The sequence below is a fragment of the Erythrolamprus reginae genome, chromosome 1 (assembly GCF_031021105.1).
Source record: "Erythrolamprus reginae isolate rEryReg1 chromosome 1, rEryReg1.hap1, whole genome shotgun sequence".
NCBI lineage: Eukaryota > Metazoa > Chordata > Lepidosauria > Squamata > Dipsadidae > Erythrolamprus > Erythrolamprus reginae.
In genome coordinates this window covers 70,634,305-70,661,927 of record NC_091950.1, presented here as the reverse complement: position 1 = coordinate 70,661,927, position 27,623 = coordinate 70,634,305, and the positions used below count along the sequence as shown (strand labels likewise).

The 27,623-nt window shown below is 36.8% G+C and overlaps 1 protein-coding gene across 3 annotated transcripts in view; it reads left to right on the top strand.

Moving 5' to 3' along the window:
- Positions 1-27,623, top strand: part of MIPOL1 (mirror-image polydactyly 1) — a 249,340-nt gene that overhangs the window by 137,043 nt on the left and 84,674 nt on the right. For all 3 annotated transcript variants that reach the window (XM_070755348.1, XM_070755340.1, XM_070755357.1), the window contains one exon: positions 1,900-2,007. In XM_070755348.1, the coding sequence (XP_070611449.1) occupies positions 1,900-2,007 (108 nt within the window). The remainder of the gene's footprint in view (positions 1-1,899; positions 2,008-27,623) is intronic.

The window sequence follows — 27,623 nt, the reverse complement described above, 5'->3', positions numbered from 1 at the left end:
TCTTTGGTAGTTCCTTGATTAGGGTATTGTTTACTTCTTGATTGTTTGTCTGGTGTTAATCTCTGCTTATCTGGGTGCTAGTTGCTGAAGAGGATGTGTTCTGATCTTTTTGTTTCCTTCCTAGATTTATATTCTCTTTTGAATGGTGTCAATGTGGTTTATCTCTATATATCTATTGATGCTGATTGTCTGAATGCCAAAGTTCCAGAAAATCCTTAGCATTTTTTTTTAGCTTGGTCACAGTTTCCCAGCTGAAGCTATGGTTGAGTCTGCCCGTGTGTTGTGAAATTAAGTTTCATCTAACCGGTCTTCCAATTGCTGCTTGGTGTTCATGGATGTGTTCTGCCTACCTCTCCTAGATCAGTGGTGGTGAATTTTTTTTTTGCTCAGGTGCCAAAAGAGCATGGATGTGAGCTATCGTTCATGCATGAATGCCCACACCCATAATTCAATGCCTGGGGAGAGTGAAAACAGTTTCTGCCGGTCCCCGGAAGCCCACTGGAGGCTGGAAACAACCTTTTTCCCAACTTCTGGTGGGCTCAGTAAGCTTGTGTTTCACCCTCCCCGGGCTCCAAAGGCTTCTGCAGAGCCAGGGAAAGGTAAAAACAGCCTCCCCCTGGAGGCTCTCTGGAAGCCCAAAATGCCCTCCCAGAGCCTCTGTGTGAGCCAAAAATCAGTTGACTGACATACACATGCACCTTGGAGCTGAGCTAGGGCAATGGCTCATGTGCCAGCAGATATGTGGCACCTGTGCCATAGGTTCGCCATCACCGTCCTAGACAGTGACTCTTTATACCACCACCACCAGATCTGCAGAGCAAAAGATCTGAAAGTCATCAGGGCCTCCCAGATGACAATTTCAATCCCACCCTATACCCTGACTTTGTTGCATCTCCTTCCTGCCAGCCTATGTATTGATTATACATGTCAAACCAGCTCCTTATTCACAATCCAATCATTGATGATTACATAGCAATCTGTTTATGCAGTTTGAATTAGACACAAACAGGCAACCAATGCAGTTCCCATAGAAATGGTGTTCTACAGCAATTCTGGGCTGCTGAATTTTGTACTGCTGAAGTTATAATTTCTTGGTGATCTTCCAGGTAATCCCATGTAGAGTATATCTTCTACTTCGAAAACTGCAACAACTGATGCATCATCCCAGAAAATGCACTTGGGCCACAGTTATCATCTGCAGTTCTAGCAGTTGCGAGTCCTCAGACTATTCACCAGTTCTTTCTGAAAGATTCCATCATTCTTTTCATTCAGTAGGATACCCAAAAATTAGATGTCAGTTAGATAGCTGAATATATCCAATATCTTAGACTTCGTCTTGACTGTTTAATTTCTTGGTGCACACTCTTTCCTAGTTGCCATCTTAAATGGCATGAGACAGTTTGTACAATGCGTAGAATCTATTTTGTTTCATTTTATTTCAATATCATACACAATTGCATATTGCATGTCTTCTCAATTTTTACATTGTACAGTAGGTATGTTTCCAATGGATATACTGCTTTTGTAAAATATGTCTTCCTTCTATTATAGACAACAAATTATCTCATTAATTTACATGTTATTCTTCTAACATTTTGCACCGGGGTAAACATTACAGTTCCATTTTATCCTCCCTTGATTGCAGAACTGTCCAGCAAGAGAATGACCAATAATCATATGAAATTTGATTTAGTGCAATATTCCTTAGAATAAATGAATGTATATCTTTAGCTGTGCATGTGTGTACATATACATATGTACTTGTATATACAAGTACATACATACATATGTATGTACATACATAAATACATACATATATACATATACATACACACATACATACATACTCACACACACACACCGTTTCCTTTACTTAATGGGATTCTTTCCTCGTTGCAGTGCAAACAGCTGGAGCAGGAGCTTCATCATATGAAAGAGCAGAACCAGACTTGTGCAAACAGCCCTAGACATCTGACTGCTAAAAACAATCAAGAACGTGCTCTGAAGGTAAATCTCCATTCCTTCTAGCAGGCAAATTAAGGTTGTAAGCCCTGGGTGCCAGCTTTCTCTGCTGCATAGATCAGTTGTGTACATTTCAGCAGAAGTGAGCTGTGCTGTTTGCCAACAACCTCTTCTTTAAACACAGATACAGCACCCTTCTGTTATGGTATTATTTTGTGCTTTCTCTCTCTCTCGGTCTCAGTCTCTCTCTCTCTTTCTCCCTCTCTCCCTCTTTCTATCTCTCTCAATGAGAGCAAGTGTGAATTCAAGAAGATAAAGCAATATTTTTTTCCCCAAATTTTGACCAGCTATCTTGTCCTAACGAACATTAGAATTGGATTTTGTTATATACTGTTTTATTGCTGTTGTTAGCCGCCCCAAGTCTGCGGAGAGGGGTGGCATACAAATCCAATAAATAAATGAATAAATAAAATAAAATAAATAAAATAGGAACGAATTATTTACAACAAGCAGAATTCCAGAACTACTATATTTGGAGAGAAACTCCTCTTTTTTGTCCAGTAGTGATTGTGTTTTTAAAAAGTATCGCTCCGTTTCCCATTTCCAAAATAATATCAGATGTATTAATATAAATATTTATCATATTGTACAAGTAACCGCGTAGTAACCACACTGTTGGCACTGATGATTTCCACTTCCCAGTCCCAGGTTTTTTTAAAAAATCATATTGTAAAAGAGAAAAGGGAGGACCTGCATAAAAAGGAGATGGATCAAGAGATGGATTTTACTTCTTCATTAATGTTCTCAAGGAAGTTGGTAAAAACCTTCATTTTTATGATGGAGTTTCTAAAGAGAGCTTTCCCTTTGGAATCTTAAAATATTTTTATAACCAGTTTTTATTTAACATTTTAGAGGAAGTTGGTGCTTGGGTTTTTGTTTGTTTGTTTTGTTTGCTTGCTTGCTTGCTTTGCTTGTTTGTAGTTAGCCTTGGGAATCCTTAGAAGGAAAAGCAAAATCTAAAGATTTTCAGAGACTTTTCAATCCCGATATTTTACATTTTGTTTTTAAAAGACCGAAAGAGGGAAATCTTAATTCATCTTAACAAGTATAAAGAAAAGAAAAAGAAAAAAAAATCATTGTCAATAAACCTATAATTTTTACCACCGTTCCTATCTATATCTACTGTTTAACTTTGTTTTCAATAGACTAGCATACTTGATTTAGGTTTTAGAGGTAAATATAGTTTACCTCTGTTTTATTTTTGAAATATGAAATAGGCGTCTCTATTAATAAATGGATTGCACCAACTCATAAAGCTGAGTTTATTCTTCTGACTTACTCTTTAAGTGTTGAGCCCAGGCAACTTTCATGAGGCAAGAGAGATAAATCTGCTGTCTGCTTGGTTGTCATGGGAATGCTCAAAAACGTCTTAGAGGAGAGGGAAATTTAGGCAGCTGTCAAATAAAGTAGTTCATCACCAACTATTTCATTTGTCTGTAGCTTTAATTCTTTCATTATCAAAATCACGGCTCACTTTTTAACATGATAAAACTGATCAAATTTCCATGTTACTACATTTAAGATATTTTAAACCTATGGCGGCATGGGGTATCATTACAACTCATCCAATTCATTTTTTTTCATTTAAAACTTTAATTTAATTATATTTATTTATTTAATTGGATTTGTATGCCGCCCCTCTCTGAGGACTTTATAGTCATTTAACAATCTGGGCAAATGTTTTTTCTACAATGTAAAAGACACAATATTTGAACCTACAATTTGAAAAATATTTTGTTTTATTAGTGCTAAAACATTTTGCAATAAATGTGGCAACTTTCAGTCTGGCTAAACTAAAATAATTAACTCATACTGTTGATCTCTGTAGTATTTCTTCCATGCACAAGGTTTATAGTTCTTTGAAAGACATGTTCATTTTTCCAGCAATGGTATACTGTATGTAAGTCTAATAAGTGTGTTTACAATGCAGATTGGTTAATATTTAAAAATTATCAGCACAGTTTCTAACACAATATAAATAAGTTGAACATTATTTACAATAGGAACAAACTGTTTTTGTTTACATAGATTGCTCAAACTATTGTTGCTTCTGTAAACCATGTGTTTCTGGCACATTTTACACAAGTAACACAAATAGACTATTAAGTCAAGTGGCCCATTTTACTTTTTTTCACTTTCAAGAGAGAAAATCCATAGTAGGATTATGACTCAGCTGATACTTACGTGGTGCTTTCTATGAATTATTAATACTAACTGTATGTCTGAATGTTTGTTTCACTTAAAATTGAAAGAGCAGTAGATTCGCTTTAGCCTCTTACTGAATGGACCTTGTGGTTAAGGAAAGGATTTTATCAAGAAAAATGTATTTTTGAAACCAAAACAGATTATATGAAAGAGTGGTGTTAATCTTAGCAAATCAATTGGCCTGCAGGGTGGAAATATAGTACACAGCATTAACTTCTTTATTCATAAAGACAAGAAAATTACATGTCGTAGAAAAGTTCTAGTATTGTTCCTACTTAGCTTTGGTTGTATGTTTAAAAAAAAAACCACATGTATCTAATTTAATTTATAGACAATCAGAACAACAGAACTCAGTAGAAATATATATCGATGTCTCATTTTTAAAAATCATTTATTCCAATGTAATATTAAAAAATTGAGCTTTTTGGAGGGGCTGATGATGACCAAAAGATAGTATGTCAGTTAAATGAAATAATAGAAGCAGAGGTTAGTTACTTAATAAGATCAGTATGTTACCTATCATAGCCTTATTTGGTCAGCTTCCTTTTTTATTCTTATTTAACCATTTCTAATTACACAGCTATCCATCTCACAAAGCAACTATATGTTATAAGTCCAACTCATGACTCCTAGCTAACTTAGTAATTGACAATATTAGCTGGACATTATTTGATCTGCAATCTCATACATCTGGAGAGCAGCAGCACTGATAGGGAATTCTGAGGTTTGTAGTCTCTATACATCTGAGGATTTATTGAAATGCAGGAACTAGGATAACAGAATAACAGAGATAATTCAAAGACATTGCTAAATATGCAATGGGAAAAATAAAGGGAAATCTCATTTCAGGCAGCCACTGCTGAAGTATAAATGGTTTGGAATAACTAGAGAATTTTTCTTTGTTTTAGTGGAAAACGCTGTCCTTCATATGCTATAGAACTAAAAAAAAATATGTTGAATAATAGTTAGGAAATATTGAGAAATGACTGGAATAAAATAGCAATTTATTTATTTTTTTAAATTTACCTTGAGTGCATAAGGATACGTTGTTGTTTGTCCTGTACAAAAATGCTCTTAAGTGGTTTCCTAAACTCTTTACCCCAAAAGTAAGACAAAGGAAGTTCTACATTACAAAGGTCTTTTTCTGTCCGATCTCTGACCTTCTTATCTGAAATACCATTCCAAGTTAATAGAATCTACTTTCAGTCTCCAGTAGACACCGAGGAGATATAGGTGGGACAAGTTTTATATAAATATTTCTAAGGTAGGGATTTTTCAAATAAATGGCACCTGAGACCCTCTACCTGATAAAGTTCAGTTCTTGTGTGTTGTACGCCTTGAAATTTGTAAATGTCATGCATGAACAGAGGAATTTTTTTTCTAGGTAGGGTGGGTCAGTAAAGGGAGGCCTTAATGTATTTCCAAGGCTTCAAACTGTCCTTGACACAATAGGTATCACATATTTGCATTTACCAAATCTCCTTTCATTGCAGATCACAAAAACAAATTCTGACTCATGCAACCCTAACTTATTGGCCGAATTCTGAAAGCAAAGTTAGCTAGGCAAATTCTATCCTGTGGCTCTCCATGAACAGGTTTCATTTACACATTGTCATAATTATATAATTAATATCAGAATTTGTAACTGTTTTCCACTGGAAAATTGAAAAAGTTGAAAAACTATTAGAATACAAATGGATCCAGGGTGAGCTATATAAAATAAATAACTAAAACATAAAGCTTTATGGATTTTAACATAAATAATATTCATAATACACCTCGATGTTTATGTTTAGATATAATTTGACTTTTAAAAAACTAAACAGCTGGTATCAAATTTCTTGACCTCACCTCTCTGTTATGGCAGACTAATTTAAATGATTTTCCTGTTTGTTGACTTATGGCCTTGTTTATGAATAATGAAAACTATTTTTTTCTGTGTGTGGCAAAGTCCAGCCAATGTTTTTTAAATTAATTACCATATTTTTGCTACCAAACTCATTAATCTGTGGTTTATTAAATTATTATTAAAAGGAAAAAAATGATATTAATATTGTTATAACAAGCAGGAACAAGCAGGTATAATAATCAGGAAGAGGGAGATTGTGATCCCAATGTATAGAGTGCTGGTGAGACCACATTTGGAATATTGTATTCAGTTCTGGAGACCTCACTCACAAAAAGATATGGATAAAATTGAACGGGTCCAAAGATGGGCTACAAAAATGGTGGAAGGTCTTAAGCATAAAACGTATCAGGAAAGACTTAATGAACTCAATCTGTATCGTCTGGAGGACAGAAGGGAAAGGGCGGACATGATCGAAACATTTAAATATGTTAAAGGGTTAAATAAGGTTCAGAAGGGAAGTGTTTTTTAATAGGAAAGTGAACACAAGAACAAGGGGGCACAATCTGAGGTTAGTTGGGGGAAAGATCAGAAGCAACGTGAGAACATATTATTTTACTGAAAGAGTAGTAGATGCTTGGGACAAACTTCCAGCAGATGTGGTTGGTAAATCCACAGTAACTGAATTTAAACATGCCTGGGATAAACATATATCCATCCATACAAGAAATAGTATAAGGGCAGACTAGATGGACCATGAGCTCTTTTTCTGCCGTCAATTTTCTATGTTTCTATATTTTAGGTTTTAACAAATTCCCCCTAAACAATGGGCTGAAATTGTACTAAATCTAAACAGTAATGTGGTTTATTTGCTTTTCAATTACCATAAGGCAGGGCTGCATCACGGGCTGGGCATGCCCACACCTGTTTTAGCAAAGAGGAGGAAAGTCCCGATATATCATGTGACGCTGCCGTGATGATGTGAGTTTAACGCCCCTGCTGTAAGGCATGGAACTATCATGAACAGCACGAATCCCAGCGACCGTTGAGGTCCCACAGAGTTGGCCTACTTAGGGTCCCGTCAGCCAAACAATGTTGGCTGGCGGAACCTAGGGGAAGAGCCTTCTCTGTGGGAGCCCCGCCCCTCTGGAATCAGCTCCCCCCAGAGATTCGCACTGGCCCCACACTCCTTGCCTTCCGAAAGAGCTTAAAAAGTCATCTTTGCCACCAGGCTTGGGACTCTTAGATCTTCCCCCTGATCAATGAATGTTTCAAGTATGAGTGTTGAATGATTGGTTTGATAGGTTTTTACCTTCTTTTAATAGAATTTAATGGTTGTTTTTAATGTAGTATTAATTGGATTTATATTATTGTTCTGTTTTTTGTATATGCTGAGTCCTTGGAGAGGGGCGGCATACAAATCCAATTAAATTAAATAAATTAAATTAAAAATTCTAGCTCAATATTAAGTAAGATTCAGGTCACAGCTGAACAAACCACAATTCTCCAAATTCAGACATTAGAGATAATATACAAGTTAGTTTTAAAGCTTTTGTCTGTTGCTCTAACATTCTAGAGAAAAAGTATGAAATGAAGAATCATGGATATCATCACAAATAGTCCTATAACAACTGACTTTAATCAAGGTCTGTGTGTGTGTGTGTGTGTACGCGTGTGGGTGTGGGTGTTTATTTATTAGATTTATAGGCCGCCCTTCTACTCACGGAATCAGGTGGCTGGCAGAAATGAAATACATATAGTAAAATACATATTAGTAAGTAGTTAATTATGAGCAATTAAAAAGAGTTAAGAACAATAAAAAACCAATATAAAACAGTCAATCATCTCTCATTCACACTACCGGGTGGAGCAGGAACTATACACACACGTACGTACATACATACATACATACATACATACATACATACATACATATACATACACACTTGCACACACACCGACACAAACTGTTTCAACTCCTACCCTCAAAACGTCGCTACAGAGCACTGCACACCAAGACAACTAGACACAAGAACAATTTTTTTCCGAACGCCATCACTCTACTAAACAAATAATTCCCTCAACACTGTCAGACTTTCTACTAAATCTGCACTTCTATTCTACTAGTTTTTCTCATCATTCGTATCACCCATTTCCTCCCATGTTGACTGTATGACTGTAACTTGTTGCTTATATCCTAAGATTTTTATTCATATTGCTTCTTCATTACTTATTTGACCTATGACAATCATTAAGTGTCGTACCACATGATTCTTGACAAATGTATATTTTATTTTATGTACGCTGAGAGCATATGCACCAAGACAAATTCCTTGTGTGTCCAATCACACTTGGCCAATAAAATTCTATTCTATATTATTTATTCATTTATTTATTTATTGGACTTGTGTGCCTTGTCTGTATTATGGTATTACAACACAAGTCACTTTTCTTATGGAGAAGGCATGCAATGCCAAGATGCACATACAAAAGAGATGAGGTCTGCTTTGTAATATCACATTCCCAGTTTGGCTTTTGCCTTCCCGCATGGATACACAAGTAACGAGAAGATGCAAAAAGACAAGTCCTGTGTTGCCTGTAGATATAGAAACTTCAGGTATAGTTCAAATAGGCACTACAACTATTTTCTAAGATGTTAACATTCTGCTAAATTTGCTGTAATGGCTCCTGTGATGTTGAAGGTTGATGATAAGTAGAAGTTCATCACTGGTAGGTTTCCAGTCACAGAGCTGCAGTTAAAGATGTTATATAGTTGAAAAACGGAAATATTGGCCCAAAATATTTTTTGCCTTCTCTACCTCATTATGCTCAGCGGTCTCGAGCATCTTGGTACAAGAGTGAATGTCCAGGGAATTTGTTTTCTTTTGTTCTTCATTTGCCCAAGTGGCAGGGCTGAGTCTGACAAATTCAAATCTGAACAGATGTGTAGCAGGAAGGGCTAAAGGTAATCTTCATTTAATGACCACAAGCTACACTTGGTACTTGAGGTTCTAGCCATCCCAGCATCCCTGTGGTTACTTGGTCACAATCTGGGTGCTTGGCAACTGGCTATCACAACTGCAGAGTTGTGCGTAAACAAAGGGGAAGCCCATAGGGCAATATGCTTTGGTAAACCACATGCACCCTTTCCTTCTCGGCAGCAGCCACTCCTGTAACTAGGTTCTGCAAGGACCATATAAACTCCTCCCTGGCAGCAGCCCCGCCCCCCAGCCCTGCCATGTTCGTGCCACAACTCACACCACATCTTACCTGCCTGTGACTCCCTTAATGACCTCCAGTCCTTGCTTAACAATGGCAATGGTGAATCCTGGCATTGCCCGCACTTAGCAATGACTTTACTATAGCATCACTTAGCAACAGAAATTCTGGTCCCAATTGCTACCACTAACCAAAGATTATTTGTAATAGTTTTAACTGAAGATGTTATATAGCAGAGATGAAAAACCTATGGCATGGGTGCCACAGGTGGCACGCAAAGCCATATCCCACGAATCCCAGTGACCGATAAGGTCCCACAGAGTTGGCCTTCTCTGGGTCCCGTCGACTAAACAATGTCATCTGGCAGGCCCCAGGGGAAGAGCCTTCTCTGTGGCAGCCCCAGCCCTCTGGAATCAACTCCCCCCGGAGATTAGAACTGCTCCCACCCTCCTTGTCTTTCGTAAACTACTCAAGTCCCACCTATACCGCCAGGCATGGGGAATTTGAGACATCTTTCCCCCAGGCTCCTTATAATTTATGTTTGGTATGTATGTGTTGCTTGGTTTTAATATGATAGGGTTTTAGTTATTTCCTTTAATATTAGATTTGTGCCACTATAATATTGTTTTTAATCATTGTTGTGAGCCACCCCAAGCCTTTGGAGAGGGGCGGCATACAAATTTAATAAATTATTATTATTATTGTTGTTGTTGTTATTATTATTATTATTATTATTATTATTATTATTATCTGCTGGCACACAAGCCATTGCCCTCGCTCAGGTCCAACGTGCATGTGTATGCCAGCCAGCTGATTTTTGGCTCACCCAGAGACTCTGGGAGAGCATTTTTGGCTTCCAGAGAGCCTCAGAGAGGATGGCGAAGAGCGTTTTTACCCTCCCCAGGATCCAGGGAAGCCTTTGGACTTGGGAAGAGTGAAAAAAGAGCGTACTGGGCCCACCAGAAGTTGAGAAACAGGACGTTTCCAGCCTCCAGAGGGTCTCCAGGGAGTGGGGGGAGCTGCTTTTGCCCTCCCCAGGCAATGAATTATGGGTGTAGGCACTCATGCGCACACAATAGCACACACCCACGCTCTTTCAGCACCCAAGGAAAAAAAGGTTCGCCATCACTGTTATATAGCATGCTATAGCAAAAATGGAATAAATATTTGCACAAATGCCAGTTGGATTGTATGGGTGTTGTCATCAGTTACACCTGGGGAATGTGGAGTTCAGAAAAGCTAAAGTATCCATTTTTCAAATTTTAAAAACAAATCAAGTATGTTACTTTCTGTCACATATTTATTTTACCCCAATTGCTTTCCTAAACTAATTTTTTTTGGAATCCCAGTCTAATAAGACAGTACCAACTAAAGCAATAAGACCTCACTGACTTGATTTCTACTCTGGCACAATTTGATAAAGCAGCTGGTCACTTTAACCTGCTCATGCTGACCTCCATCAGTGGCCACGTTTAGGAGTGTTTTGTCCATCTCTGATGAGTTTTGCCATTACATCCCAATGTTTTTTTTTGTCCATAGGACAAAAAATACCAGACAGTGACAAAATCAGTTGGTTTTTATTGTCAGTAGCTTTGAACTGTGTTGAAACTATTGAAAATAAGTCCTGCTGGCAATTGCTATTTGTATCAACATTATTGCTCTGTTGGGCTGCTAAGTGTTGGCAGCCGAGTGAGAATCCATTCCAGAGTTATTTGCTTCAGTATAATTCTTGGTATTTGAAGCTATTTCTAGGCATTTCCAGAATCCTTTCCCCACTTGCACCTAACCACTGCATAAACATTTTTTGATTTGATTTGATTTGATTTGATTTGATTTGATTTGATTTGATTTGATTTGATTTGATTTGAATGCCGTCCCTCTCCGCAGACTCGCCTAACATGCCTAACAAATGTTCCTGCTCCCTCATGGTTATACTGTACTTTCCTATTCTTCATAATCCATAAGTGGGATAGGTTTCTGTTGTCTCCATCTATATGAACATCAAAGCAGCATTTTTCTCCCTTATTCTTAATGGTTTAAGTGAGAGTTTTAAGACATAAAGCAGAGGTCTTCAAACTAGGCAACGTTAAGACTTGTGGGCTTCAATTCCCAGAATTCTCCAGCCAACTGGCTGGAAAATTCTGTGAGTCGAAGTCCACTAGTCTTAAACTTGCCAAGTTTGGGGACTCTCAGGGTCGATTACTGCTGGTGATTTCAAGGATTTCAGAGACAATAGGGAAGGAACAGGAAGGACAGTGGGCACCTAGTATAAACTATAGATCTCTTCAAATTCCAGATTCTTTCACAAAGATTAAGCACAATACCAAACATGTCTACTCACAGGCAAGACAAGTAGAATGCAGACCCATTGTGTGGAAGATATTAAAACAGGGCAAATACTTGGAGATCTCAGCAGAGACTATATTAGGATGTGTCATCCTTGCAGAACCTGATTGCTCAGTCCTTGAGTGTACTTGATTTTATTGTACTTATACAGAAATGAATTATTCAATAGGAAGCAATAAGCTCAGAGACGTTCTTTCCTCTTATAAGGATAAGAGGAAAGAGTTCAATTTCAGTGCTTTGAATATTCTTTTAACAGTTGCATTTTCAACTTTTACCCTTCATTAGACAAAAAAAAATGCAAATGAAAAAAGCATGTAGAACGTTCACCTGAAAGGTAAACTAATAGCAGCTCAGTTTAGGAGTAGAATTAACTGAACAAACACCACTTTCCTAAAAGCTGTCCATCAAGGCACTTTCAGGTGACCATAGCCAGTTTGCCATGCAAAACCAAAATGACAATTCAGAAAAGCCCAATTCACATGTTTAGATTTCTAAATACAGTAGATTGATAGCACAAGTAGGTCCATGTCTGCTCAAAAATAAATTTCCATGGATCCCAGAGGGATTATTTCTTTCCATCTATGAAATACATGGAAGTGTATGATTGAAGCTTTATTCCACTGGTAATCAAAAACAAATAAATAAATTAGAAATTGAGGAATCTCTAAAAAAACCAGTTGCAAATTTGATATACAGTAACATTTTTTAAGTGTTGATCTTTAAAATGAAATATAGGCACATCTCTATATAATCAGTACCAGTTCATAGAGACACAAATATGTGTGTATGCAGACAAGTGTGTCAGCACATGTGTGTATAGCCAATTCACAAAGCAAAATTGGGAGGGTGGAGGAAACATAACTAGTTTTTGCAGAACACAAATGGTAAGGTGCCTTCTTTGTTAAAAAGTTTATATTATACTTTCTTATCAAGAAAATTACAATTTCCAAAAAGTCCTTGTGTACCACATATATTGTCTTCCTTTTATGAACTGAGAAATAGATATTAGAAGCCCAGGCATAAATCCAAATTTAAATCCATGATATTTCCAGTGAATTTAGGCCCTCCAAATTCCTCCTACCCCCAACTCGCAAAATCAGTGGTGAGATATATTTAAAGTAGTAGTTCAATACTATCTAGAGGGCTACAAGTTTACATCCCTGAACTAAAGTTCCTTAGAATTTGGATATGATTTGGATTATCATCTTAGTTCTAGGCTGCTCAAATATTAGAATATGAAAACCAATGACTGTAACATAGAGTGTCTGTTTTTTCTAGAAATGTGAGTGGGATACATTCTCACCCAAATATAGAAGTGATCATATTTTGGTGTGTTGCCTGGAATTCATTCTTTTGTTACAGTATTAAACAGATATTGAATTTTATAATTAATGCAGTGCATAGTCTCTCTTGAAATCCCCTTAATTACAGATTGACTCCAAGGATTAGGCAGCATGGATTTTAATTTTAACTGAAACAAAAAAGAAAAAAAAAGAAAGCTCCTTAAAAATTATTCTGGCAGATCAATTGTCAAAACACAAAACAATTTAAACATCTTTTGACAATGTGAGCTTGTAAGATTCAAAACACTAAAACAAAGTTAAGTGAACCTTTAAACCTAAATTGTGTCATGTCGTTTTCCAAATGTTTTATTAACTATGACCTTGTAGAGGAATGTCTAGCTCTCTCAAAGTTTTGTTTTTTCAGTTTTTCTTCAGAAAAATAGACCACACTCTTGCTGAGCTTTGTTTATGTTCAAAGGAAAATGACATCAGCTTTCATGTTTTAAAAAACTTGCCCAGTGGAATTTACATGGTAGTAATAGCAGAAGCAGCTTAGATCACATCATTCCAACTTCCTATATACATATTTATAAAATACAAGATGGGATCTTGGCTCTAGTTTAGCAGATGTAATTCCAAGATTTTTTTTTCATAAAGTAGTGCAGAGCTATGAAATGTAGATTGGTAGATCAGCTCAGAAATACATGCAAATTAGCTTGGTTTACTTATGAAATATTAGCCTGACTTCCTAAAATATTTTTTTTAAATATTTTATTTTATATTTTTCTGGTGTTAACATTAATAATCATATTACTAATAGTCTTGTATCTTCCCACTTGACGCATATGAACTGACATCCAAAAAATAAAAATTGATATTTTAAAAAAATTAAAGAGGTGGAAAGAAGAAAGAGAGTACAAGTCCAGTTGTTAGTTAACAAATGAAGAAAATCAAAGTTCTAAAATTGAAAATTCTAGAAAAAAATGTAGTAAATACAATTGAATTATTACACTATAGAATCTCAACATTCAGAATTATTCAGATTAGCCTTTTCTTTTTGTTACTCCAAGCCAACATTAAGGCATTTCAATAGAATGTGAGCTGGATTGAGAAGTTTATTCTGAACTGAGTGTCAGGATTCCAAATAGCATCTAAATTGAAATCAGAGTCTGAAGCAATTTTTTCCTCAAAGTTCCAAATTATTAACAGAGCCAAATTGCTGCCATGTTGTCACATCTGGGTGAAACCTGAATTTAAAGTCCCACCCAGTTGAAAGGTCAAGCTCTTGCCCCCGTACCCTCAAGTCCATCACCTTGACTTCATCTTCATTTGCCAACTTGGCAGCAACTCCCATCCCCTTCCATGCAGGTGCAGAAGTGCAAAGATAAAGGATGACCTTGACAAACTAGAAGGGATTTGTTACGGCTACATGCAGACATCCCTCATGCAATTACTAGTTCCCAAATTCCCACAGTTAAGAATACATTTTAAAATAGCATAAAGGATGGCAGGCCAAAGACCCCAAGTAAAATGGCTTTGGCCTGACACTGAGTTTATTTTATTGAAGCATATATGTAAGAAACACAGTTTGTTTTCATATACAGCTGCTTGTAGACAAGGCCACCAGTCTTCTTCAACAATTGTGGCTCTGAACAGGCTTTCCAATAAGGCAAGAAACTCTCTTGAGCAGCAGAAATTGTGCAATTGCCTAATAAATGACCAATCCACTCCATATTTAGGTAGTTTATAGCTAAATCAGATATAAGTATCATATCCACAGAATTTGCAGAATCTCTGAATCAAAAAATGATATACGTCTGACAATATTGTTTAAAGTCAGTAGGAATTCCCCGAGTTTGTTTCTGTCAAGCTCAAGCTGGAATTCTGTTTCTTTGATACATGTTCACACACTTCCTGATAGAACCTAGACCAGAGATAGCAAATCTTTGGCACATGTGCCAGAGGTGGCACATGGAGCCATATCTGCTGGCATCCCGTCGACTAAACAATGTCAGCTGGTGGGACCCAGGGGAAGAGCCTTCTCTGTGGCGGCCCCGACCCTTTGGAACCAGCCCCCCCGGAGATTAGGATTGCACCCACCCTCCTTGCCTTTCGTAAACTTCTTAAGACCCACCTTTGCTGTAAGGCATGAGGGAATTGAGACATCTGCCCCGGCCTATATATTTTATGCACGGTATGTTTGAGTGTATGTTTTATTTTAAATAAGGGTTTTTTAGTTTTTTAATTATTTAGTTTTTTAGTTATTGGATTGTTACCGTATATTGTTCTTATTATTGCTGTGAGCCGCCCCGAGTCTACGGAGAGGGGCGGCATACAAATCGAATAAATATATAAATATATATAAATATATTGTCTTAGCTCAGCTCCAGCGCACGTATGTGCACCGGCCAGTTGATTTTCTGCTCACGCGGAAGCTATGGGAGGGTGTTTTTGGCCTCCAGGGAGTGGAGAAACCGTTTTCATCCTTTCCAGACTGCAGGAAGCCTGGGAAGGGCGAAAAATGGGCTTACCGGGCACACTGGAAGCTGGGAAATGGAGGAGGGGGTCAAATACACGTGTGGGAGGCAGGGCAGCACAGGGGATACACACACACATGCTCAGGGGCCAGGGGGATTGAATTGTGCACGCTTTCAGCACCCAAGGAAATAAAGGTTACCATCATTGACTTGGACCTTTCTTTCACCATCAAAATAGAAGTTGAGCAGCTCTGACGTTTTTCTTACTTACGTTATTATTTTGCTATCTTCTCTAAGCATTAGTTAGCCATAGTATCTGCTCAGCCCAGTCAACCTTGCAGAGTTGGCTTGCTTTAGATTTGTCTGATTAAACAATCTCATCCCAAAGAGCTGGGGTAGCACAGCAGGTAGAGTGCTGTACTGCAGGCCACTGAAGCTGACTGTAGATTTGTAGGTCATCGGTTCAAATTTCATCATTGTCTCAAGGTTGACTCAGGTGGGTAAAATGAGGACCCGGATTGTGGGGGCAATAGGCTGGCTCTGTTAAAAGTGCTATTGCTAACATATTGTAAGCTGCTCTGAGTCTAAGGAGAAGGGTGGAATAAAAATTGAATAAATAAATAAATAAATTTATTGGGATGGCCCTTTCTGCAGCAGTTTTGTTCTCTGGAATAATTTTAATGGCCTCCACTATCAAAATGCTGTGGTTTAAAGTAGACGTGAAGATCTAACTCTTTATCCTGGCCTTTGGTGAGAAAGAATGAGATTATTGACTTCCTTCAATTTGATCTCTCAAACTTGCCATCTTTCATCTTATACTGGTTTTTATTGCAGTTTCTTTGTTTGTTATGAGCTACCCAGAGTTTTTGGAAATTGGGCAGCATACAAGTTCAATAAATTATTATGATTGCTTGCACAGTCAGCCAGATGTTTAAACTGGATTTGACATTTTTATACACTTATCAAATCCTTTCCAAGGATCTGGGATAGGCTGATGTTGATGTTTGATGGTGTAATAGACTGCGAGAGCAATCATGGGCTTTCCTAAATATGCGCATGTTACACCAACACTCCGCAGTCTGCATAGGTTGCCGATCAGTTTCCGGTCACAATTCAAAGTGTTGGTAATGACCTATAAAGCCCTTCATGGCATCGGACCAGAATATCTCCGGGACCGCCTTCTGCCGCACAAATCCCAGCGACCAGTTAGGTCCCACAGAGTGGGCCTTGTCCGGGTCCCGTCAACTAAACAATGTCATTTGGCGGGGTCCAGGGGAAGAGCCTTCTCTGTGGTGGCCCCGGCCCTCTGGAACCAACTCCCCCCAGAGATCAGAATTGCCCCCACCCTCCTTGCCTTTCGTAAGCTCCTTAAAACCCACCTCTGTCATCAGGCATAGGGGAATTGAGATATACCTTCCCCCTAGGCCTATACAATTTATGCATGGTATGTTTGTGTGTATGCTTGATTTTTAATAAAGGCTTTTAGTAATTTAAATATTAGATTTTTTAATGCTGTTTCTTCTTATTGTTGTTAGCCGCCCCGAGTCTGCGAAGAGGGGCGGCATACATACATACATACATACATACATACATACATACATACATACAAACAAACAAACAAACAAACAAACAAATAAATAAATAAATAGTATTTTCCCCCTTTTATTATTAATATATTTTCATAAGCTACCTAGAGTCACTTAGGTGACATGGGTGGTGGAGATAGATGAATAAAATCTTAAAATAAGTCTTTTGTTCTGTTAACATTTTTTAATGTTAATAGATTTTTTCGTTCTGAGCTTCAGTTTCCCAGACTGACCCAAGTTGTAACTGACTAGGAGATCATAGTTCATAAAACTAAAAAGAAGTGACCCCATTGGGGACAAGGAATTAGTTAGCTAATTTCCCGGATTTGTGCCCTCTCTTCTTACCATATTAGTGCTTTCCAAGAAATTTATCTGCCAAATAAAGTAATTAGTAAAAAAAAAAATCATGACTAATTTTAACTTGGCTACATCTGAAAAGAAAGTTAGAAAAGGAACTATTTGCAAGAGATTTCTTAGACAATACTTTAAGCTCAGAGTTATTTTGAAGTGTTGAAAGGTGAAACATTTGACATTTTCTTGTTAAGCTCTCCTTTTAAAAAGAGAGGGCGGGAAAGAGGCATAGCTACAGTCGAGGGACGGGTGTTTGTGGTTGTCCATGACAGCGGCTCCAGTTTTAAAACACCTGTGTTTACTTTCCAGCTTTTCTCAATCTGCTGGAAGTGGCCAAAGAATGACACAGACAAACCTGCACCATGGCTGAAGTTGCCATCCGAAAGAAAGAGCAAGCGAAAGACAGATAGCAGGCCTTTAATGTAGCTAATCATTAATAATCCTTTTGACCCTAGTTCAAAATATTGTGAGCCTTTGCCGCATGTCTTTATGCTTATATGTTACCCTCAAGGGTAAAGAACCTATAGAATCTTTCCCGAAAAGGAAAATTAGAGTTGAAATATTTTAATCATCTTTGAAAATATATAGGTCAGCATTTCCAAATGTATCTCTTTTATGCATTTAAACAGAGTGTGCATGTGCGCGTAAAATCTTCCAGTTGAGTTGGCTTTCAAAATTGGATTGGTGTAACCATTATTTAGGAGTTTCTCGCAGATTTTATTTTTTAAAAAAATAAAATCTGTTTTAAAGTTTAAATAATTAAAACTTTTTAAATTGTTATTTTTTAAACTTTGTATTTAAGCTGACATCATTTTAAAATTTTTAACAATGTAATATGAAAAGAGGAATTAATAAATTATGTTTCTTGGATTTATTATAAATACTATAATTTATTTTAAAAATATTTTAGAATTCCTCGGTTTTTCTTGGCAAATCTAATCAGTGTCACTTTTTCCAAATTATTGTAAATTAAAGATTTTAGTTTAATTTAAGTCAGATTGAAGTACAGTTTATTTTTGAGTACAATGTTCCTTCGATTTTCGCGGGTTCGAACTTTGCAAAAAGTCTATTCCACGGTTTTCCAAATATATTAATTAAAAAATACTTTGCGGGGTTTTTCCCTATACCACGGTTTTTCCTGCCCGATGACATCATATGTCATCATCAAACTTTCGTCTGCCTTTAATAAATATTTTTTTTAATAAACTTTAATAAATAAACATGGTGAGTAATAATCTAAATGGTTGCTAAGGGAATGAGAAATTGCAATTTAGGGGTTTAAAGTCTTAAGGGAAGGCTTGTGATACTGTTCATAGCCAAAATTAGTGTATTTACTTCCGCATCTCTACTTCACGGAAATTCGACTTTCACGGGCAGTCTCGGAACACATTCCCCGTGGAAATTGAGGGAACACTGTATTACATAATGTGCCTTTGTTCTTACATATGTTAGCTTCTGATGTTTTTGAAATGTGTTAGAAACTTAAATATTAGGATCTTATGAGAAGTTTCAATATATTGATATCAAAGCAATCCATGAATATCAATCTTGGCATGTATTTAAAGATATAGATATTAAACTAACTATAGCAACAACAACAACAACAACAACAACAACAACAACAGAGTTGGAAGGGACCTTAGAGGTCTTCTAGTCCAACCCCCTGCTTAGGCAGGAAACCCTACACCACTTGAGACAAATGGTTATCCAACATCATCTTTAAAACTTGCAGTTATGGAGCATTCACAACTTCTGGAGGCAAGCTGTTCCACTGATTAATTATTCTAACGATCAGGAAATTTCTCCTTATAGTATTACTGTACTATATACTATTTATATACTACACAGTAGAAAATGGCAATCTTTTTAATTTCATTAGAAAAGGGCTGGATGTGTATTAATAGATGTATGCTTGAGCTCTGCTGCTTTGTTATTGCCCTGTATGCTAGCAGTTTTAGAGATTATCTAGGAGTCACAATTAAGTAATTCTTAAAACTTCATCATATGCCATTGTGCCTGTTTAATTTATCTAAGAAAGCAAGACAGTATTTTTATCCAAGGAAGAAAATGACCAGGTTAGAAGATTTCATTAATGGTTGTTTAATGTTTATCTACAGGATATATGAATATGAAAGAATATGTACTCTCAAAACCAAAACTACAGCAATATCATCCAAGGGCATGGGGTGAGGTATCATCAATATGCAGATGATACCCAGCTTTACATCTCCACCCCTTGTCCAGTCAGCGAAGCAGTGGAAGTGATGTGCCGGTGCCTGGAGGCTGTTGGGGTCTGGATGGGTGTCAACAGACACAAGCTCAACCCGGATAAGACAGAGTGGCTGTGGGTTTTGCCTCCCAAGGACAATTCCATCTGTCCGTCCATCACCCTGGGGGGGGGCTTACTAACCCCCTCAGAGAGGGTCCGCAACTTGGGCGTCCTCCTCGATCCACAGCTCACATTAGAGAAACATCTTTCAGCTGTGGCGAGGGGGGCGGTTGCCCAGGTTTGCATGGTGCACCTGTTGCGGCCCTATTTGGACCGGGAGTCACTGCTCACAGTCACTTATGCCCTCATCACCTCGAGGCTCGACTACTGTAATGCTATCTACATGGGGCTACCTTTGAAAAGTGTTCGGAAACTTCAGATCGTGCAGAATGCAGCTGCGAGAGCTGTCATGGGCTTTTCTAAATATGCCCATGTCACACCAACACTCCGCAGTCTGCATTGGTTGCCGATCAGTTTCCGGTCACAATTCAAAGTGTTGGTTATGACCTATAAAGTCCTTCATGGCACCAGACCAGAATATCTCCGGGACCGCCTTCTGCCGCACGAATCCCAGCAACCAGTTAGATCCCACAGAGTTGGCCTTCTCTGGGTCCCGTCAACTAAACAATGTCATTTGGCGGGACCCAGGGGAAGAGCCTTCTCTGTGGCGGCCCCGACCCTTTGCAACCAACTCCCCCCAGATATCAGAGTTGCCCCCACCCTCCTTGCCTTTCGTAAAGCTCTTAAGACCCATCTTTGTCGTCAGGCATGGGGGAACTGACACATCTCCCCCGGCCCTATACAGTTTATACATGGAATGTTTGTGTGTGTGTTTGCTTTTAATAATGGGGTTTTTAGTGTTTTTTAAATTATTAGATTTGTTTTTTACATTGTTCTTGTTATTGTTGTGAGTCTGCGGAGAGGGGCGGCATACAAATCTAATTAATAATAGTAATAGTAATAGTAATAGTAATAATATCAGGAAGTACTGGTCAGAATTTTGATTCTTGGGGCAAAAAATAACATTTCAAAAGGATAAACAATTAGAAAGAATGATAGAAAGTAATTATCAAGATTTTAAATTATCTAGAAATTCTATCTAGAAATCCACAAACTTGGGCTTGTTGCAAAAGACATATCTTTAGAATTGGCCTTGTGAGTCTACACTCTATGAGTTGTAGGAGCTACAACTGAGTTTTTTGACTGCTACAACTAAGATTTTCTCCACATTCTGCCACATTGCTGAGTACTTCCTAATCGCTTACAAAGAAGTGAAAACGATTCAACATTACCTTCGATCCAATTCTGATCTAACTAATACTAACTGAATTCAGAATATTGAATGCAGCCCCCAAATAAGTGGTGTTCCATGGGCCGAATAGCTAACACCATTTACAACTGGTACAGCTGCATTCGGTACCAGCGGAAGTTTCCAAATGCTTCTCAAGGGTAGCTCCATATGGAGTGTATTGCAGTAATTCAGACAGGAAGTCACAAAGGCATGAATGACATTGAACCAGAGTTTCTGATCCAGAGATAGGTGCAGTACATCCAAAGGTGTACTCTTAGCCACATCTACTATGCGTCCTTCCAATAGGAGAATGCGACCCTTCTAGATTGTACACCAGATTCATCTAGGGCAGCATCATCCCATGGAAACTTTGGTATTGGAAGGCCCAAACACACAACGCCACATTTTTCTTGATTGAGTCAAAGCCCATTGTGCTCCATCTAAGCCCCTACAACCTCCTGATATTGAGGTAGGATTTTTCCGAATCTGATCCTAATTAATAAGTCACATTAATTGCAAATATGTATTATCATTTGCCCTCCTTCATCCCCCACATTCGCTTTCTTTATTTTCCAACCATGTATAATCTCTTCTTCTATCATACTGAAGCTGATTTTTGTTACATCCTCCCAACCAGGAAAGACAATCTGACTCTTAATTTTTGCATTAATGCGAGAAACCAGAAACTTGATCAAAAATACCTTCCGTATATATTAATCAGCAAGGTCCCAGAGCACACACAGGTTAAGTTCCCACTTGGTAGATGTTCTTCATTTTCTACATGCTGTGAATTAAAAGCAGACTTCTGTACTTATTTCTTTATTGTCTGGCAGGAAAACAGTTTTACTCCAATAACGTGTTAGGGTTATTACTCTAATAAGGAGATAAGGAGCAGCTGCTCACTTGAGCAAATTGAAGGGCTCGAGATACAGATATGTAAAATAGACTATATCTTGAAACTCTTGATAGTTAAACAGTCATTGGACTTAGCAATCAACTGTAACGAATGTCGGAAAGTGTGGCAAACAAATATTTCTATCTTGATCATAAAATCTTAATCATTAAATAAAGATACCCGTTTTGTAAAACATCTGTTGTTTTGAAAAGTTTCCTTGGAGATAAAGAACAAAACCAGAGGAATAGAATAGAATAGAATAGAATAATAATAATAGAATAGAATAGAATTCTTTATTGGCCAAGTGTGATTGAACTCACAAGGAATTTATCTTTGGTGCATATGCTCTCAGTGTACAGTGTTCCCTCAATTTTCGCGGGTTCGAACTTTGCGGAAAGTCTATGCCACGGTTTTTCAAAAATATTAATTAAAAAATACTTTGCGGGTTTTTTCCCTATACCATGGTTTTTCCCACCTGATGACGTCATATGTCATTGCCAAATTTTCGTCTGCCTTTAATAAATATTTTTTTAAATAAACTTTAATAAATAAACAATCTAAATTGTTACTAACGGAATGGAAAATTGCAATTTAGGGGTTTAAAGTATTAAGGGAAGGCTTTTGATACTGTTCATAACCAAAAATAGTGTATTTACTTCCGCATCTCTACTTTGTGGAAATTCAACTTTCGCGGGCGGTCTCGAAACGCATCCCCCGCGAAAAGCGAGGGAACACGGTACATAAAAGAAAAGATCCATTTGTTAAGAATCATGAGGTACAACACTTAATGATTTTCATAGGGTACAAATAAGCACTCCGGAAACAATATTAGTATAAATCATAAGGATACAAGCAACAAGTTACAGTCATACAGTCATAAATGGAAGGAGATGGGTGATAGGAATGATGAGACAATTAATAGTAATCGTAATGCAGCCTAAGTGAATAGTTTGACAGTGGTGAGGGAATTATTTGTTTAGCAGAGTGATGGGGTGATGGTGTTAGGGAACATATCATTTAGAAAAATGATGAAAAACTACTGTACACTGATTTAAAAACAACAACAACCCAATACTTAGTTTTACAGTGTTGCCTTCATCATTAAGGAAGTGTTTTGTGTGAAGTTTTGAGAGGAATAACTTTACATAAAGCTCAGAAATTACGTTAACTAAATTTTAGCTGATCCAGTTTTAATTTTATATATTTTAACCAACTAAAAAATAATCCTGAAATAAAGGAAAAAACTTCCTAAACCCTTTAAATTCCATTTTAGTTACCAGTTGTAATCCATGAAATCAATGAAATACAATTTTTCTTTCCTTTTTAAATGTTTACAGGTATTGTAATACCTTGACCTCTTTTTCCTATCCTTACTGAAGCTTATGATTCATCCTGACTTATGGTTTCAGTGCCTGCAGCAACAAGTTTTTAAACCTTCATATCTCATCTACATAGATTTAATTACAAATCATAAATAACCCCCCTAAATAAAAAAAAAAAAGGCTTGAATAACCAGTGCTGAGAATAACATTGTGAAGGTCAGTTGTGACCTTAGCACAATTGCCCTGAAATATATTCCCAAATAAATTCATGCAGAATTCAAAATCTCATAATAATTGTTAGCAATTTTTAATGGCAGCTCAATCACATGTGTTTTTTAAAAGACAGTTTTCCATACTCTGTTTAATATTCAGGCTATTTATGCCCCAGTTCTTTCCCTCCTAGCAGTTTGAAAGCATGCAGATGCAAGTACATAAATAAGTATCACTTCAGTGGGAAGGTAACAGCTCTCCATGACATCATGCTGGCCACATGACTGCAGAAATGTCTCCGGACAACCCTGGCTCAATGGCCTTGAAATGGAGATGAACACCGCCCCCTAGAGTCAGCAATGAGTAAACTCCTTTTACTAGATTTATGACTTATGATAATTACAAAAAAATCTATGAAATGTTTTAATAAAAAGCTTCATATTGAATTAAAAGGAACAAATTTTACTTTTAAAGCACAAGATGGGCGTTTATTTCTGAAACTAATATGTTCTTCCTTATATTTGTAGCATAGCAAATTTTGACCATTAAGATTAATTATGTAGAAATATTCAGCAGTATATCCTGTGCAAAAAATCTAATAAAGGGAAATGGCTTGATGACTTATCCAAAAGAGAGTTCATTATTACATGTTATTGAATGCAGTTGAGAAAGAAACATAATTTTATTTATTTATTTATTTATTTGACTTCTATGCCACCCATTATTACACCACCCACCGCCCATAAATAATTACACCTTTAGCTTTACTTCAATTTATTTTGAAACATAGTTTCAGAAGAAGATTGAAATTACCTTATATGAAGATAAGTTCGTAATATTAATGCTATATTCATCAAAAATTTAAATTAAGCAATTCTATTTTTATCTCTTTAGAAGTTTTTCCCACTCCTTTTTTCTGTTTTAATATGAAGTTTTGGTAAATCCCAACTCAGATCAGAGATACAGTATGTGCTTAATGGGCTTGTTTAATAAAGGAGTAAATATTATGAGTAACCTAGTTTGAGCTCTGATTCTAGCTGTTTGTTATAAAGCAAAAACAAAAAAAATCCATATGAACAAAATCAAAATGCATCATTTGTATTTTGTTAGTTACTACTGTTCAACTTAGTATTAAAGTAGTTGAAGATGACACCAGTTAAACAGTTAGTTATTTTATCAAAGAGAAAAATATAAATATATATCTCGTGTCTATCTATCTATCTATCTATCTATCTATCTATCTATCTATCTATCTATCTATCACATTTTTTTTGCTGAATTTGAAAATAAAGGGAGACTAGGATAGATCTATTTCAGCCTTATTTTGGCCTCATCAACTAGCCATACCCACTGGGACTTGAACCTGCAACCTTTGCTTGTAAGGCAGAGAATTATCCTCTAGGCTACAGTATCCAATCCCTTCAGCTCTGCACCAGGGAAGGGTTACATATTTTTGTGTCGAATCACCCTAGTGTATTGAAGGAACATCACAGCTCCTTATTTGCCTCTCGGCCCAACCCAGGGCCATTTCCAAGGCAGTTAATTTTATTGATAGCCGACAATTCTATCTATATGTGTCACATGTTTTTTTGCTGAATTTGAAAATTAAGGGAGACTAGGATAGATCTATTTCGGCCTTATTTTGGCCTCATCAGCTAGCCATACCCACTGGGACTTGAACCTGCAACCTTTGCCTTGTAAGGCAGAGAATTATTTTAGAAAGCTTAATGCTGGTTTTGGTGTGCTCTGTGTTTTAATATATTGAACCTTCAAGTTGTGAGTTTTACAAACAATGCTTGTATCAATTTGATCCAATTCTACTGTTACAGCTTATACTGCATATTCAAATTAAGCCTTTGTATGCTGTGACTCAGTTACTACTTTATTTCTTTAGACATGGTTAACAGTCAATGCTATTCTTTAGGTATTGTTCATGTCATTTGAAAAAAATAACACAAATTTATTGAATACTTAATTTTTATATTCTAGATCTGAAGTTCAAAATTAGAGCACCGTTGTTATCTTTGATATATGATCAATAGGCAATAGGAATATTTAAATTAAAATTTAGCGTGACACTTAATCCCTTTCATCATCACTGTGATTGATTCTTTTCTGGGATAGGTTTATAGAAAAATTGTTCTTTGTCCTCTTTATCCCTTGCTCACTATTTCATTCTTTTCATGTCAATTATTAACACTCTGACGTTGCTTGTTGCTGCAGTAACTTTGTTTCAATGCAACTGTTGCCAGGAGAATTTTGTTGTGAGCTTGATTGTAGTGAACATATGCACGCACACACATATATACAAGCCAGTATTTTATTAGCTCTATCAAGACCAAAAGTATGGATAGCTTGAAGGACTTCTAAGATTTTATTAAAAGTTTCCCTATTCTGTCTTCAGATATCCTACAAACCTCTTATACCATATGGATGTCCTAGTACCATTTTGACTGATATTTTTTTAAAATAGGTATACTTTAGAAAAGGGGGAAAGATGAAGGAGGAAGATAGAGAGATAGACAGTATTAATAAGATTCACAGTAAGTAAGATTGACAGCAGGAAAAGACCTCATCTAGTCCATCTGGTTTGCCCTTATACAGTTTCCTGTATTTTATCTTAGGATGGATATATGTTTAACCCAGGCATGTTTAAATTCAGTTATTGTGGATTTACCAACCACGTCTGGTGGAAGTTTGTTCCAAGCATCTACTACTCTTTCAGTAAAATAATATTTTGTCACCTTGTTTCTGATCTTTCCCCCAACTAACCTCAGATTGTGCCTCCTTGTCCTTGTGTTCACTTTCCTATTAAAAACACTTCCCTCCTGAACCTTATTTAACCCTTTAACGTATTTATATGTTTCGATCATGTCCCCCTTTCCCTTCTGTCCTCCATTCATACCCCTTTAAACTATTTGAAGTCTCCCATTGGACTTCTACAGTGCAAATATTAGATTATATATACTGTAGTCACAAGCAGTACAAAGTACTATATATTTCAAGAATGAGTCTCACACTCTTCATCTTTATGTGCATAGCTATACACTCACAGGCGTAAGTGGTATAGTTTGTGTATTTGCATCTTTGGGAGTTTTTATTTTAAGTCTGTGAATTAAAGATATTTTAACCTTCCACTCATATTTGTTTAAACTAGATTTATTCAGGCAGTAACTACAGTTAAAATCCATTGCTTATAGATTAATGGCCAGAATTATCCTTATTATTGCCCAAACTACTGGTGTCTCAGCTCCAGAGTTGTCCTCTGGTAAGATGGGAGACCAGTAAATTTCATAAATAAATAAGTAAAGTATTTTTTATTTTTTTTATTTTATTAGATTTATAGGCCGCCCTTCTCCTCGCGGACTCAGGGTGGCTTACAAAGGTAGAATGAACCCGTTGAGGCCATTCCAAGAAAGGCAGCTCCAGCATCAAAAAGGCAGTGCCTCCAGGACTACAACTATGTTTCATGTGCAAAAGGATAGTTCAGATCAGTGATGGGCTACCAGAATTTTTACTACCACACTGTGGGCGTGGCTTATGCATTTTCTTTCAACATCTTTCAGTGCAAATTGGGTGCTCTGGGGTGGAGCTCCATTTTTGCTACCCCACTGCGTTGCCCCCGTCAATCCGGGCAGTAGCCCACCCCTGACTGTAAATTTACTGATCCAATTGCTTGCGATACAATGTCTAAGTTTCTCTGTTTTAGCACCGTGCAATAATTATGATATTACGTTGAAAAGGTACATTGCTCAGAAGTGTGAATTTTTAAAAATTGAACGTAGTTGATTTTAGAGCAGAGCAACATGTTTTAACCTTTTGTAGAACTATTTGAATGGATCTATTCTTATAAACTAGAATTATTTTGTATGAATTAGTTTATTGATAATTCATTACATTATTTTATGGTTAAATTCTCATTAGCATATTTTTTCTTAAAACAATGACTGTAAAGAAATAGTTTTATGATATTATACTATATCTTAAAAATACCTCAAAATTCATGTTTAAGCAGCAATTAAATACTACATTTAAACTCTGTTTTGTTTGATTTCTCAATTTTGCTCATCCGTTTTCCCCTTAACTGTGTTTGTTTAATTAACAACTATGTGATTGTTGTCAAGCTTAAATGTTGTCTGAACAGGTTTTCATAGTAATTCTGTCTGAGACATTAAAAGAGGACATGAAAATGAATACCTTAATCTTTGTTTGCAATAAGACAATGTATTTAAGTGTAGACTATTTAGTTAAAAGATTTGAGTTCTTTTTATAGTCCTTTATTGGACTGCTTTAAAAAAATA